The 13,884-nt window shown below is 30.1% G+C and overlaps 1 protein-coding gene across 1 annotated transcript; it reads left to right on the forward strand.

The window, feature by feature from the left end:
* The first annotated feature begins 1,125 nt into the window (after positions 1 to 1,125).
* LOC145071229 (3-oxoacyl-[acyl-carrier-protein] synthase I, chloroplastic-like) lies at positions 1,126 to 10,844 on the forward strand. The gene is made up of 7 exons (XM_079018148.1): positions 1,126 to 1,652; positions 1,724 to 2,158; positions 2,263 to 2,436; positions 10,127 to 10,240; positions 10,316 to 10,417; positions 10,494 to 10,560; positions 10,637 to 10,844. The coding sequence occupies exons 1-7, from the start codon at positions 1,203 to 1,205 to the stop codon at positions 10,702 to 10,704; spliced, it is 1,410 nt and encodes a 469-aa protein (XP_078874274.1). The 5' UTR covers positions 1,126 to 1,202; the 3' UTR covers positions 10,705 to 10,844.
* The last annotated feature ends 3,040 nt before the right edge of the window (positions 10,845 to 13,884 follow it).

Here is a 13,884-nt window from a genome sequence, read left to right on the forward strand (position 1 = left end):
TAACAAATCATATTGTGTATTTTTGTTCCCATGTGTTCGTTTAACGAACATACTTGGACAGATCTGGTGGGGTGCTCAATGGAGACGATGGTGAACATGTCTGGTGGGGCGGATGGAGATGATTATATAGTTTTTCTGTTTTAGCTTTTGCTCTCCTTTTAAACAAACATACTTGATCAAAATTAGTCTTCCATGTGGCTTTGTATCTTTAAAGGGAGGAAGATGAAGGAGGGTGGGGTGCTCATCCGACATGCATATGGCCAAAAAAGAATTAAAAAAAAAATTAAGTTATAAAATAAAAAAGTAATGATATTGAAAATAAATAATAAACATATTAAAAATAAATTAATTAGAAAGAATAAAGTCCTTTTAGGTCAAATCCAGAATATGAATCCAGAGCAGAATGATACTAAAGATATTAAAAACCACAAAAAAAATTACAATTTAAGTCATATAGTTAAAATAGGAGAAAATGACTTACGAGCCCAACGAAGTTTCCAAACCATTCGAAAAACCCCAATCATGTTTTGTCTGTTTAAAAAAACCCAACAAACTTAATATTTTGTCTAAAAAGCCTAACTAAGTTATACTTTCCTGAAAGTCAAATAAGAGAAACAGATGACGTGACTTACTACCATATCGGGAAAATGACTTGTTAGACCAACGAAGTTTCCAAAACGTTCAAAAAACTTCAATCATGTTTTGACTGTTCAAAAACAAATCCAATGAACTTAAACAAAACAAAATTGAGATTTTTTGAACGGTTTGGAAATTTGTTGAACTTTTTAGACAAAATGTTAAGTTTGTTAGGTTTTTTTGAACAGACAAAACATGATTAAGGTTTTTTGAATTGTTTGAAAACTTGTTTGCGCTTTTAAGTTATTTTCCCAGAAGTTGAGCCACCAATCCAACAATTATACAACCACAGGGAAGATTTTTTGTGTAATATACTCGTATTTCTTACAAACCCGTCGTAGAGGAATTTACTAAATTGTGCCTTGGTATATTCATGTATATATATATATATATATATATATATATATATATATATATATATATATATATATATATATATATATATATATATATATATATGGTATTTGAACTGTTGACGTGAGACAACACTATTCACAACACTAAAATTCTCGAATTACTTTCGTATCTCTCTCTCTACATATGCTCATATATCACTTTAGAAAATAATGGAAACTCAAACTCTTCTAAGGCTAACATCACACTCGTTATCTCCGTTCCCCAAGCATACTTCACACATAAAATCACCACCACTCACTACTACAAAACGCCACACCGTCATATTAGCTTCTAACATATTTGCAACATCCCCGAAACGAGAAAAAGATGCAAAAAAAAGGGTGGTTATTACGGGTATGGGTCTTGTCTCTGTGTATGGAAATGATGTTGATACCTACTACCAAAAACTATTAGCTGGGGAAAACGGGATCAAGTTAATAGATAAATTCAATACTTCAAAGCTCCCTACCAGATTCGGGGGTCAGATTAGTCATTTCATGTCAAAAGGGTATATAGATGACAAAAATGACTTGAGACTTGATGATTATCTACGGTATTGCATTGTAGCAGGGAAAAGAGCTCTTGAAGACGCTGCTTTTGGAGTCCATGAACTCTCTAAGGTTTGTAATTCTTTAAAGAACTTCATATATATTGTATTCAATGCATTACATTACCTTTTCATGGTGTGCAGATTAATAAGGAGCGTGCGGGTGTACTTGTTGGAACAGGAATGGGAGGCATGTCGGGTTTTTCTGATGCATCAGATTCGCTGATGGAGGGAGGTTATGAGAAAATATCACCTTTTTTCACACCTTACGATGTACACAACATGACGTCAGCTGTACTTGCTCATCATCTTGGCTTTATGGGACCAACGTACTCCATTTCAGCTGCGTGTGCGACATCGAACTTTTGCTTCTGTGCTGCTGCGAATCATATTCGTGAAGGTGAGGCTGATTTGATGATTGCTGGTGGAAGTGAAGCTGCTCTTAGTATTCCTTTTGGAGTGGCAAGTCTTGCTGCTACTAACGCATTGTCTAAAAGAAACCATGATCCACATACAGCTAGTAGGCCATGGGACAAAGATAGAGATGGATTTGTCATAGGTGAAGGTGCTGGTGTTTTGGTAATTTTACTTGCACATAACCACTTTTTTGGAGAGTAAAAAACAAGAAAACGCCACATAAACTGACATAATTTTATGTGAATATTGATTTGCCATGTTTTCAGGTAATGGAGAGTTTAGAACATGCAATGAAAAGGGGGGCACAAATACATGCGGAATTCTTGGGAGGTGCAGTAAATTGTGATGCTTATCATATAACTAATCCACGACCCGACGGATTGGGTGTTTCCTCTTGCATTCAGATGAGCCTTAAGAACGCTGGTGTGTCTGTAGAGGAGGTACTTAATATTTTTCTGGATTGGATTTACTTAAACATGTTAAATTTAATCAAAGTCTGTTTTGGATTAAGGTCTTAAAGTTTACAAAAACTACTAATCAGATTAAATGTTCTTTTGTTTACCCGACTGCTCCTCCTCAAATTCTAACCAAAGTGAAAGTGTAGTGATTTATTTTTGGTGGCAAAGTAATAATTCAAAATAACTGTTATCAATATTAAATTACAACAAAATTTCATCAATATGATTAATTTTAGTTGTTTGTTTAAAAAGCTTCTTTTATGTAGTTATATATTAGATAATCATACGTTTTAAATATGATTTAAAATTTAAATTGTTAAGTGTGTTTTTGTGAAGCATACATTTAATTATGATTCTTTAATAGTATAAAGTTATGTGATATATATAACTCATATTTTATCTTTTTATATTTCAGTATTTCACTTCATTTAAAGCTTTAAAGCGATAAATCATTCCACTTCCTATCTTTCTTTTAATGTATGATATAGTTATAGGCATCTTTAAACATTCACCTATTTTATGTTTTTTTTAAATTATTTTAATTGTCATTGAAACATTTAACATATAAAAATTTAAAATTTCATCAACTTAAACTAAAAATCCCAGAAATTACATAATAAAATAAAATAAAAATATTGCATAACTCCTAATTCAAAAAAACGTAAACCTAAATAATAAAACAATCCTTGTCATCGTTGTAGCGCTATAACTAAGCGAATGAATGCGCGTTGTGCAGAAACACCTAAATAGTTGAAGTCTTTAAAAATATATGTTTTTTTTAAATATAACAATAACGTTGTTGTTAAATTTGATACCTAAATAGTTGAAGTCTTTACAAATATATGTTTTTTTTAAATATAGCAATAACGTTGTTGTTAAATTTGATATAATAATTCGTATACGAAATTAATATCATATATTGATTATTTTGATTTATATGATAATATATACATTTATTAGAACTGGATAATCTCAATCGTTTAAATGACTTCTATCAGCGCGTTATATATTAATAAAATTAAATATAATATATGGTTTAATGTTATCTATAGTTGTTGTTATTGTTATATAATTTTTTAAAATTTATTTGCTTAATGTTTTAATTTCTATTATTATAATTATTTAAAACATCAAACATTGTGTTTTAATTTTAAAGGTAAAAATATAATCAAAAGTTATAACTTTAAACTGATAATTGTTTACATACAACAACATATTAAATCTAATAAATTAAGTATAATATGTTAAAAGTTAAAGACATAACTTTATAAGTAGAGTATAGATATTATTTTAAAATTGAAATTTAGTATATTTATGATTACACTTTAGGTTTGATATTTATTTAACCTTATTAACCAACTTATAATCATTATTAGAAAGACACAACAATTAATCATTTTTAACTATTTATAAAATATTATTTGGGTTGTTTAAGTTAAACTAAAATTTATATTTAAGTTGCCCCTGTAATGTTATATTCAAATTAATAATTTAAATATTTTATACAAATTGTTTTAAAATGTATCTTTAAAATGATAATGGTTTACATCATATAATATATTAAAACTAATAAATTAAGTATAATATGTTAAAATTTAAAAAACATAACTTTATAACTAGAAGTAAAAATGTTATTTTAACATTCAGATTTAGTTTATATGATTACACTGTAGTTTTGATATTTGTTTAACCTTATTAACCAACTTATAATTATTATTAGAAAGAAATTGAAAAGTAATGAGAGTTTCAAATAAATGTGGTGAAATGAAAAATGGATGAGAGTTTCAAATGAATGTGGTGAAAGGAAAAATAATTCCATTATAATATATTATGATATGATACGATATATGTTCCACCAAATTTTAAGCCAAGGTTGGTTGCTTATTTGGAACAATCACCAAATCATGTTCTTATCATTTATAACATTCTCAACAAAGTAATGTCATAGGAAACTATTGTGTGCAATTTCACAATCTCAATTTGAAGCAACTATTTTAGTTCTTAGACGTGAACCTTCAGCTTCATCATCCAAAATGACGGGGGCTGCTTCTACAATAATTGGGAAAAAATAGTGTTGCACTCTCTCTATCGATGTTCCGATGAAGATAATTCTATTTTCAATACACAAACATATATAACCAAAGTAAAATTATGTTTGGAATAATTTTTTTTGGACAGTTTAGGTATTTATAGTAAGTGATGGATCCAAGGTACTTCTTATGGGAGAAAAACCTATGATGCCAATTTAATCAGTTGAATCGGTATTGATCAAGTTACATAAAACCTGTTTTTGGTTGCCCAAAAATTGGTTAGTAAAATCAAGGAGATATCAATACCTAGTATGATCAAATTTTTTTGAAGAGGTAGTCGGTCCAAAAGAAAATGCCAAGATTTTTTTTTCGGTATTTTATGACCATACTAAATCCACATTGTTTCCATATCAACATCTGATAACATAAATTATTCCATATCCATTCGATTCTTTTTTTAACACTTAATCTTCCATCATCAGAAATATCCTACTTCCAATAATCCATCCCTAAATTCAAAGTGAAATGTTCTAAAAAAAGTTTTTGAAGTATTGAAGTTGATAGGTTTACACATCATCAATTCTTAAATTTCTCAAATCCCAAACCCATCCATCTTCCAAAAAACCGGTTAGTAAAATCAAGGGGATATCAATACCTAGTCCGACTAAATTTGTTTGAAGAGGTAGTCGGTCCAAAAGGATATGCCAAGTTTTTTTTTCAGTATTCTATTAAGATACTAAATCCACATTCCATATTAGCATCCGATAACATAAATTGTTCCATATTAATTTGATCATTTTTTAACATTAAGTCTTCCATTATCCGAAATATCCAACTTCCAATAATCCACCTCTAATTTAAAAGTGAAATATTCTAAAAAAATAATCTTAAGTCTTGAAGTTGATAGGTTTCCACACCATCTATTTTTAAGTATCTCCAATCCTAAACACGTCCATCTTCCCGAAAATCCGTTAGTAAAATCAAGGGGATATCAATACTTAGTGTGAACAAATTTGTTTGAAGAGGTAGTCCGTCATAAAGAAAATGCCAAGTTTTTTTTTCCAATATCCTATTAACATACTAAATCCACATTGTTTCCATATTAGCATCCGATAACATAAATTGTTCCATATTTATTCAAATATTTTTTAACATTAGGTCATCCATCATCAGAAATATCCAACTTCTGATGATCTACCTTTAAATTTAAAGTGAAATCTTCTGAAAAACGGATCATAAGTCTTGAAGTTGATAAGTTTCCACACCATCCATTCTTAAATTTTGCCAATCCCAAACTAATCCATCTTCTGAAAATAGTTACTAAAATCAAGGGGATATCAATACCTAGTGTGACCAAATTTGTTTGATGAGGTAGTCACTCGAAAAGAAAATGCCATGATTTTTTTTCGAACTCTATTAACATACCAAATCCACATTGTTTCCATATTAGCATCCGATAATATAAATTGTTCCATATCCTTTGAGTTATTTTTTAACAGTAAATATTCAATCATCAGAAATATCCGACTTCCAATAATCCACCTCTTAATTCAAAGTGAACTCTTCTAAAAAAAGACTCTTAAGTCTTGAAGTTGAGAATTTTCCACACCGTCCATTCTTAAATTTCTCCAATCGCAAACACATCAATCTCCCTGCCATGTCACCGCCTCTTATATTACAATATTTGTCTCCTTTGCTGAACAATGAAATGTCCCATTTTCAAACCAAAATTTAAATTTTCAGAGTAGAGTATATTGATAACATTTGTCCAAACAAATTCATTTGTCTAACATTGTAAAATACAATTTCCAAAGGTAATATAAAAATATACTTTTATTCAATCATTTCTAAAACACAGTTTCCAAAACAGAGTAGTAACATAGAATCAACGAATGTCTAATTAATAAATCAACAACATACAGCCAAGTTGGGCTCCTCTTTCTAATAGTAGAATTACCTGAAAAACATTCAAAGTACAACTATAAGCATAAAGCTAAGTGAGTTCCCCAAAATACCGTATATCACAATAAATATACAATGCATACAAAAAATGGCTCACGGCTTTTCTTCATTCCACCGATAACAAGCGTATCTTAACTCATGACCTATCGATGTTTAGTTGTAAACACAAGTCTATAGGCTCATGACATGTCTCCATCCCACCATTAACTCGTCATGTATACATATGTACAAATCGTATACACAAACAAACAATTATACAGAAGACTCTTCTAGTATAGACATACAAATAATAACCATAAAAATAAAGCTAGTCCGCCCCTTTGGCCTTCAACATGAAGCTGGTCTGCCCCTTTGGCCTCAGCTTACATTGGTCCACCCCTTGTCCTTAATTGTAAAAGTGTGCCACTGTGATTATCTTGGCCTTCTACTCATAGTTGGACTATGTTCTATTCATAACATGAAATAACAGATCTATAGATGAACAATCTAACAATAAAAAGCAATCGAGTAAGTTGGTCTACTTGCTTAACAGCATACTACGACGTATCTACATCATAGCATACAGATGATACATATAGTAACATATAGTATAGTGAGAAACTGGAAGATGAAAATTATGATGTGAAAAAATATAGATTATTTGACAGACCATTTTTTAATAAAAAAAATTGGAAGTTTAATATTATGATGTGAAAATTTTTCAAAGTATAATTTTTAAAAAGATAAGAATAAAAAGAATTACGCCATTAAAATAAAATTCATATTTGAATAGAACTCTTCAAAACACAATTATTGTTTAAACACACTTTAAAAACATCAAACTGAAATAACACTTTTCTTTTGCGAACACACTTTCAACAAATAACATATCAAATTTGACAACACGTTCTGTTTGCTCTGAACGTACACTCTTTAGACAATTTTTCATCCTCTCTTAAGACCAAAATTTTTTGGATTGACTCTTGTACATTAGAAACTTCTTATCGAATTTTCAAAAATAAAAGGAAAAAATACGTGCAAAGAAGAAAACAAACATATTTGAAACTTCTCTATCCTCATGCATACCGGATAATAAAAATGAGAAGAGACGAAAAAAAAAGGATAACAGAAGAAAAGCAAATGTTTATAATATTGGCAACGTATTTCAATTAAATAATCATTTAAGTAGTATGATATGAAGAGTTTGAGATATTCAAATTAATATGGTTCAAGAGTTTGAAACATTCGGTATTGGCAACATGTTATAACATCCAAGAGGTGCAACCTCACATGCTACATCACCTATTATGTTATAACACCATTATGAGAAATGATCACCGTGTTATAACACCCATTAATTTCCATGTCATTATTTTCTTTTTATTTTTTTACAATTTTTAGGAATTATTAAAACAAATATAATTTTAAACATATTATTTAAATTAAACATAATATTTAAATTAAACATAAGATCTAAATTTAATATATATATATATATATATATATATATATATATATATATATATATATATATATTAAAAGAAAAAAAATACATATTTTTTCCTTAAGTATGTATTTGATTTGTTTGTTTTTCAGATTTCATCTTCATATACTGTTTTTTAAGTATGTCTTTGATGAACCCTCTTTTTCTCTCCCACCTAAGACTCAAAATATGTTTGAAATAATACCGATCATCCATTAAATAGAAAAAAAATATCTCCTTTATTATTTTATAAGTGTGATCCACGCCTTAACCAAAAATTGACATAAAGTGTAGGAAACTCTACGATAAAGTCTTAATATTTTCGACTAGTTTATGGTTTAATCATAAATTATTTATTTTTATTTTTTTTCTAAAAAATGATAGATTACCGTCTAAAACTTCAGAATACCCCTCTTTTGTTGGTTTCAAAGATTTTATCTACATTCTGTCGTTTTTCGTTAACTTATTCGTAATATTGAGACATTTCTGACTATTGCGTTATTTTCTATTAATAACCAAAATATTTCTGAAGATTACCCTTGATTTAATTTATACTACTATTAATGAATCATCTATAAATGCAAAACATTTTTTTATTATAAATACATAAATACATATGTTGATAATTTCTAGGAATCGAAATGTGGAATAAGTATTCCTATATTGATTGTTGACCACTTTAAACTCTTTATGCTCCTCTTATATATCGACTAAACAAATATCCGTGCGTTGCGCAGATGCATCTATATAGTTAAAGCCTTCACAAATATATGTTTTTTTTTAATATAACAATAAGGTTGTTGTTAAATTTGATACACTATATATTTTGAATTATATGATAATATATACATCAATTTTAACTGCATAATCTCAATCGTTTAAATGACTTCTACCCGTGAATTACACATGAATAAAATTGAATATAATATATGTCATAATGCTATTTAAATTTGTTATTGTTAATTAATTTTTTAAAATTTATTTGCTTAATGTTTTAATTTCTATCATCATAATTATTTAAAACATTAAACATTGTTTTTTTATTTTAAAGGTAACAATATAATCATTTATATACAGTTATTTTTAACTATTGTTATTGTAACTTATTTTAAGCTACTTAATTGAAAACTTTTAACGGTTATAAAAATATATTTACGAAATATTTTAGTTAAATTGAGATTACAATTTAGTTTTTGCATTTATCACTACAATTTATCACTTTTAACTACTTAGAAAATATTCTTTGATTGTTTAAGAGGAACTGAATTTATATTTAAGTTGACACTAGAATATTATATTTATATTAACAATTTAAATATTTTGTCCAAACTGTTCAAAAGTTGTAGGTTTAAACTGATAATGGTTTACATAAAACAACATTTTAAATCTAATAAATTAAGTATAATATGTTGAAAGTTAAAGATATAACTTTATAAGTAGAAGTAACGTATTATTTTAAAATTGAAATTTAGTTTAGTTATGATTACACTTTATGTTTGATACATTTATTTAACCTTATTAATCAACTCAGAACCATTATTAGAAAGACAGTACAATTCATCAATTTTAACTGTTTACAAAATATTTTTTTGGGTTATTTAAGTTAAACTAAAAATTATATTTAAGTTGACCATGTAATATTATATTTAAATTAATAATTTAAGTATTTTATACAAATTGTTCCAAACTTATATCTTTAAAATGATAATGGTTTACATCCAACAATATATTAAAACTAATAAATTAAGTATAATATGTTAAAAGTTAAAAAACATAACTTTATAAGTAGAAGTAAAGATGTTATTTTAATATTGAAATTTAGTTTGTATATGATTATACTTTAGGTTTGATAGTTATTTAACTTTATTAACCAACATATAATTATTATTATTATAGAGAAATTGAAAAGTCATGGGAGGTTCAAATGAATGTGGTGAAAGGAAAAATGCATGGGAGTTTCAAATGCATGAGGTTCAAGGAAAAATGTTAGCTTTATAAGATATATAGATATAAATATAGATATAGATAGATAGATAGATAGATAGATAGATAGATAGATAGATAGATACACTCCTCTTATATATCCTTGTTAGTGAATGGTGAGATGCATTATGTGGGTGTTCTTCTAATGTTAACGTTCATCTTATATTCTTTACATTTGAGTTTAGTATTTCTCATATAACTAATCAATCACTCTTTAAATTAATATTGTTGGTAGGTTAACTACATAAATGCACACGCAACTTCGACAGTGGTTGGAGATTTGGCTGAGGTAAACGCTCTAAAGAAGGTATTTAAGACCACCACAGGGGTTAAAATGAATTCCACCAAGGTATATCCTTGTGATTAGCCATATCTCCATAATGTGATCTCTATATCAAGATTTAGTTTGTTGTATATGTTTCAGTCTATAATCGGACATTGTCTTGGAGCAGCGGGAGGTATGGAAGCCATTGCTACAATTAAAGCAATACAAACAGACTGGTTGCATCCTACAATTAATCAGTTTGTATGTAATACCTATATGTCTCATATTTTCCCCTTCATTGTTTCTTAGTTTTGACATATTTTTGGTGTAATGATAGAATCTTGATCCTACAGTAGAGTTCGACACTGTCGCAGATATAAAACAACCACACGAGATTGATGTTGGTGAGTTTGCCCCTGTTTCTCTTTGATTTGATTCCTGATTTGTTAAGTTCTCTTATTTAAAAATATTTTTTTGCAGCCATTTCAAATTCATTTGGTTTTGGTGGAAACAACTCTGTTGTAGCATTCTCTGCTTTTAGACCTTGACATGATTATTAAGTATGACCTTCATCAATAAAAAAATATGTCATTGTGTTTGAGGCATTTAAAACTTGCCAAACTGTGCAACCTAGTTTTAGAAAATGTATCGTATGTGTTATAGTCTTCGTTGAATGAGTTTTTTTACACACCTAGTATTAAACACACATATTTCCCATGCAGTCAATTTCAAATTTCCAAGAAAAGAAGAATTTTATTAAAAAGAAGAATTTCATTGATTTGATAAATTGACCAATTATACACAGACAAAAAAAACATAAAATTAAGGACCGTTTGTTGTAAATTTTACTCTTTAAGCTACACCAAAAATAAAAACTTATTCACTAAAAATAAACTCTAAATTAAATACATTTCCGGGGAAAAAATATATCTTTGGAGCCATTGTTGGCCAGACGTACATTTGTAGCCGGAAAAGATTGATGGGTTTTAAGCAATGCATCAATCTTATGGTGCACATGCAAACCCTAAAGCTTTTGGACCTAGGTTTCTCTATTGTACATGCAAATCATCCAAAGCTTATAAACCCTAATCTAGCATACAACAAAACATAAAAATAACATAAATAACCAATAAGAATGTTACCTTAATTGTTGCTTGAAGATATTTAGCTTAGCAGAACCTAGCACCTCAAATGTGATGTCTCTAATGGATCACAAACACTAAAACAAGTTGAATAATCTTGGAGAGAGGGGATGAGAGGCTCAAAATCAGCTCTAAGACTTCTTAGGGTTTCTGGGTGCCGATTTCTGAAGCCCTAGGGGTCCTTATATAATGGAGCTACTAGCGTTTTAGTCAAAACACTAATTGGATAGCTTAGGCCTTAAGCAGTCCAATGGAACCTTCCGGAATAAGGCTTTGGATGATTTCAAGGTGGGCTTCCACCCTAATTTCGTCCACTCCTTTATCCATATGATCCACAACCTAAAATCCAATTATCTTATAATTGCAATTGCAGTCCCTAAGTTTAATTAGTATCTTTTGATCACAAAATTAATTTATTAATTAATTCTTGACAAATATTAATTAGTCAATATGATTTCTCTTTTAATATATTATTCATATAATATATTAATAAACCATAATATCCTCTTTCTCTACTAATCATCCAGTCAAGTTGCTTCGGTGAAGGCAACCCAAAAGGACCATGCTACAACCTGGTCAAGTACATTCCAAATATAGTTATGGAATTAGACACTAATCCAACAGTCTTCCACTTGGATAAGTCTAATAACTATAGATGCAAGTATCTTCAAAATCTGATTAGCAATCATAGCCCTCAAAAGCCGTTGTCAAACTCTGACTCGTCCTTTAGATAAGGGATCGTATAGTGCTCTATTCTCAAGATATCGTGCAGACAATTACATGGAGCATAGTCTTACTTATTGTCTAGCAATTTATTTCTCGATCTCAGATTTGTCTGACATAGAACTTAATTGTACACATCAACTCAGTCCTGATTGGGACCGGCATATAAGTCCAACCAATATGGTCGAGGGGCCCAGATATTGCTTCTACCCTCTTAGGATAAAAGGAACATATAAACTTCGACTGATATGTATTTACTATCCACTAATCAAATCATGCACAACAATGTGTTTTATAACATCAAGTTACTGATGCGTTTATGCATTATCAATGCACAACTAACTTGGAAACAATAAACCATATATCTAGGTTTAAAGACTATATGATGTTATCGTCTTGAGATCACTCATGATAAATTCCATGAAGTGATGCCAACAAGCGTAAGTTTAATCCAATGCTCAAATCTTATTTCATAATCATTCATGAACGTTGCATCAAACCATTTTTATGTCTAATACACTTTTAGACAGTCTACAAACCAATTCATGACAGTCTTATTTGATATCTACTTCCAACATATGAACGACTATGGACTGTTCGAATAATCTTATTATTCAAGAAGTCAAAACATGCAAAGTGAAACAATAGGTAAATAATTAACACAAGATAGTAATTTTACTTATGAATAATACTCCTTTATTTAAACATCAAATGTTAATTACAATTTATCTATTACACATTTCAAAACTATCTAATCACTAAAACCTATATCGTCCTTCAGCCCAATGCTCCTAGCGTGTTGCACGTGCTTAACCTTACTCAGTCCCTTTGTTAGGGGATCTGTTGGGTTCTCTTCTGACGATACCCTCTTTACTACGGGGAGTCCATCTTCTACCCAATGTCTAATAAAGTGATATTTCCTGTCGATATGCCTCGATCTACCATGATCCCTCAGTTCCTTGGTTAAGGCAACCGCGCCTTTGTCATCACAGAAAATTTCCATAGGCTCCTTTGTGGCCGGTACAATTCCAAGGTCTCTGATGAAGTTCTTGAACCATATTGCCTCCTTCGATGCTTCGCTCGCTGCTATGTACTCTGATTCGCACGTTGATTCAGCCACGGTCTCTTGCTTGGAACTTTTACAAGTCACTGCTCCTCCATTCAGGGTAAAGACCCTGCCCGACTGAGAACGGAAGTTGTCTCGGTCGGTCTGTAAACTGGCATTACTAAACCCTCGTACCCTTAAGTCATCACTCCCACCGAGGATAAGAAACCATTCTTTGGTCCTCCAAAGGTACTTAAGAATATTCTTGACTGCGGTCCAATGCGCTCTACGAGCGTTCCCTTGATATTTGCTTACCATGCTCAAAGCGAAGGCCACATTAGGGCGAGTACAAGTCATAGCATACATGATCGAGCCAACTACGGAAGCGTAAGGTACTCGACTCATCTATGTTATCTCAGCTTCAGTACTCAGACTTTGAGTCTTACTCAACTTGGTATTGCTTTGGATCGGCAATTTCCCCTTCTTCGAATTCTCCATACTAAAACGTTTTAGTACTTTATCCAAGTAAATATTTTGACTAAGTCCTATTAGCCTTTTACTCATGTTTCTCACTATCCTTATTCTTAGAATATAGGCAGCCTCTCCGAGGTCCTTCGTGGCGAAGCACTTCCCAAGCCAAGACTTAACCTCCTGCAGGGTAGGGATGTTGTTTCCTATGAGCCGTATGTCATCGACATACATTATGAGCAAGCTAGCTATACTCCCACTGGCTTTGACATATACACAAGAATCATCCTCGCTTCACAGGAAGCCAAACTCTTTGACTTTCTCATCGAAACAAAGAATCCATCTACGAG

This window comes from Lactuca serriola, chromosome 1 (assembly GCF_051521515.1).
Source record: "Lactuca serriola cultivar US96UC23 chromosome 1, Lser_US96UC23_V15, whole genome shotgun sequence".
Taxonomy (NCBI): domain Eukaryota; kingdom Viridiplantae; phylum Streptophyta; class Magnoliopsida; order Asterales; family Asteraceae; genus Lactuca; species Lactuca serriola.

Excerpts from the sequence above, each read along its gene's own strand:
- LOC145071229 (XM_079018148.1), top strand. The coding sequence starts at position 1,203 with ATGGAAACTCAAACTCTTCTAAGGCTAACATCACACTCGTTATCTCCG. Across the intron at positions 1,653-1,723 it reads GAGTCCATGAACTCTCTAAG|ATTAATAAGGAGCGTGCGGG; the intron begins GTTTGTAATTCT and ends CATGGTGTGCAG. Across the intron at positions 2,437-10,126 it reads CTGGTGTGTCTGTAGAGGAG|GTTAACTACATAAATGCACA; the intron begins GTACTTAATATT and ends TATTGTTGGTAG.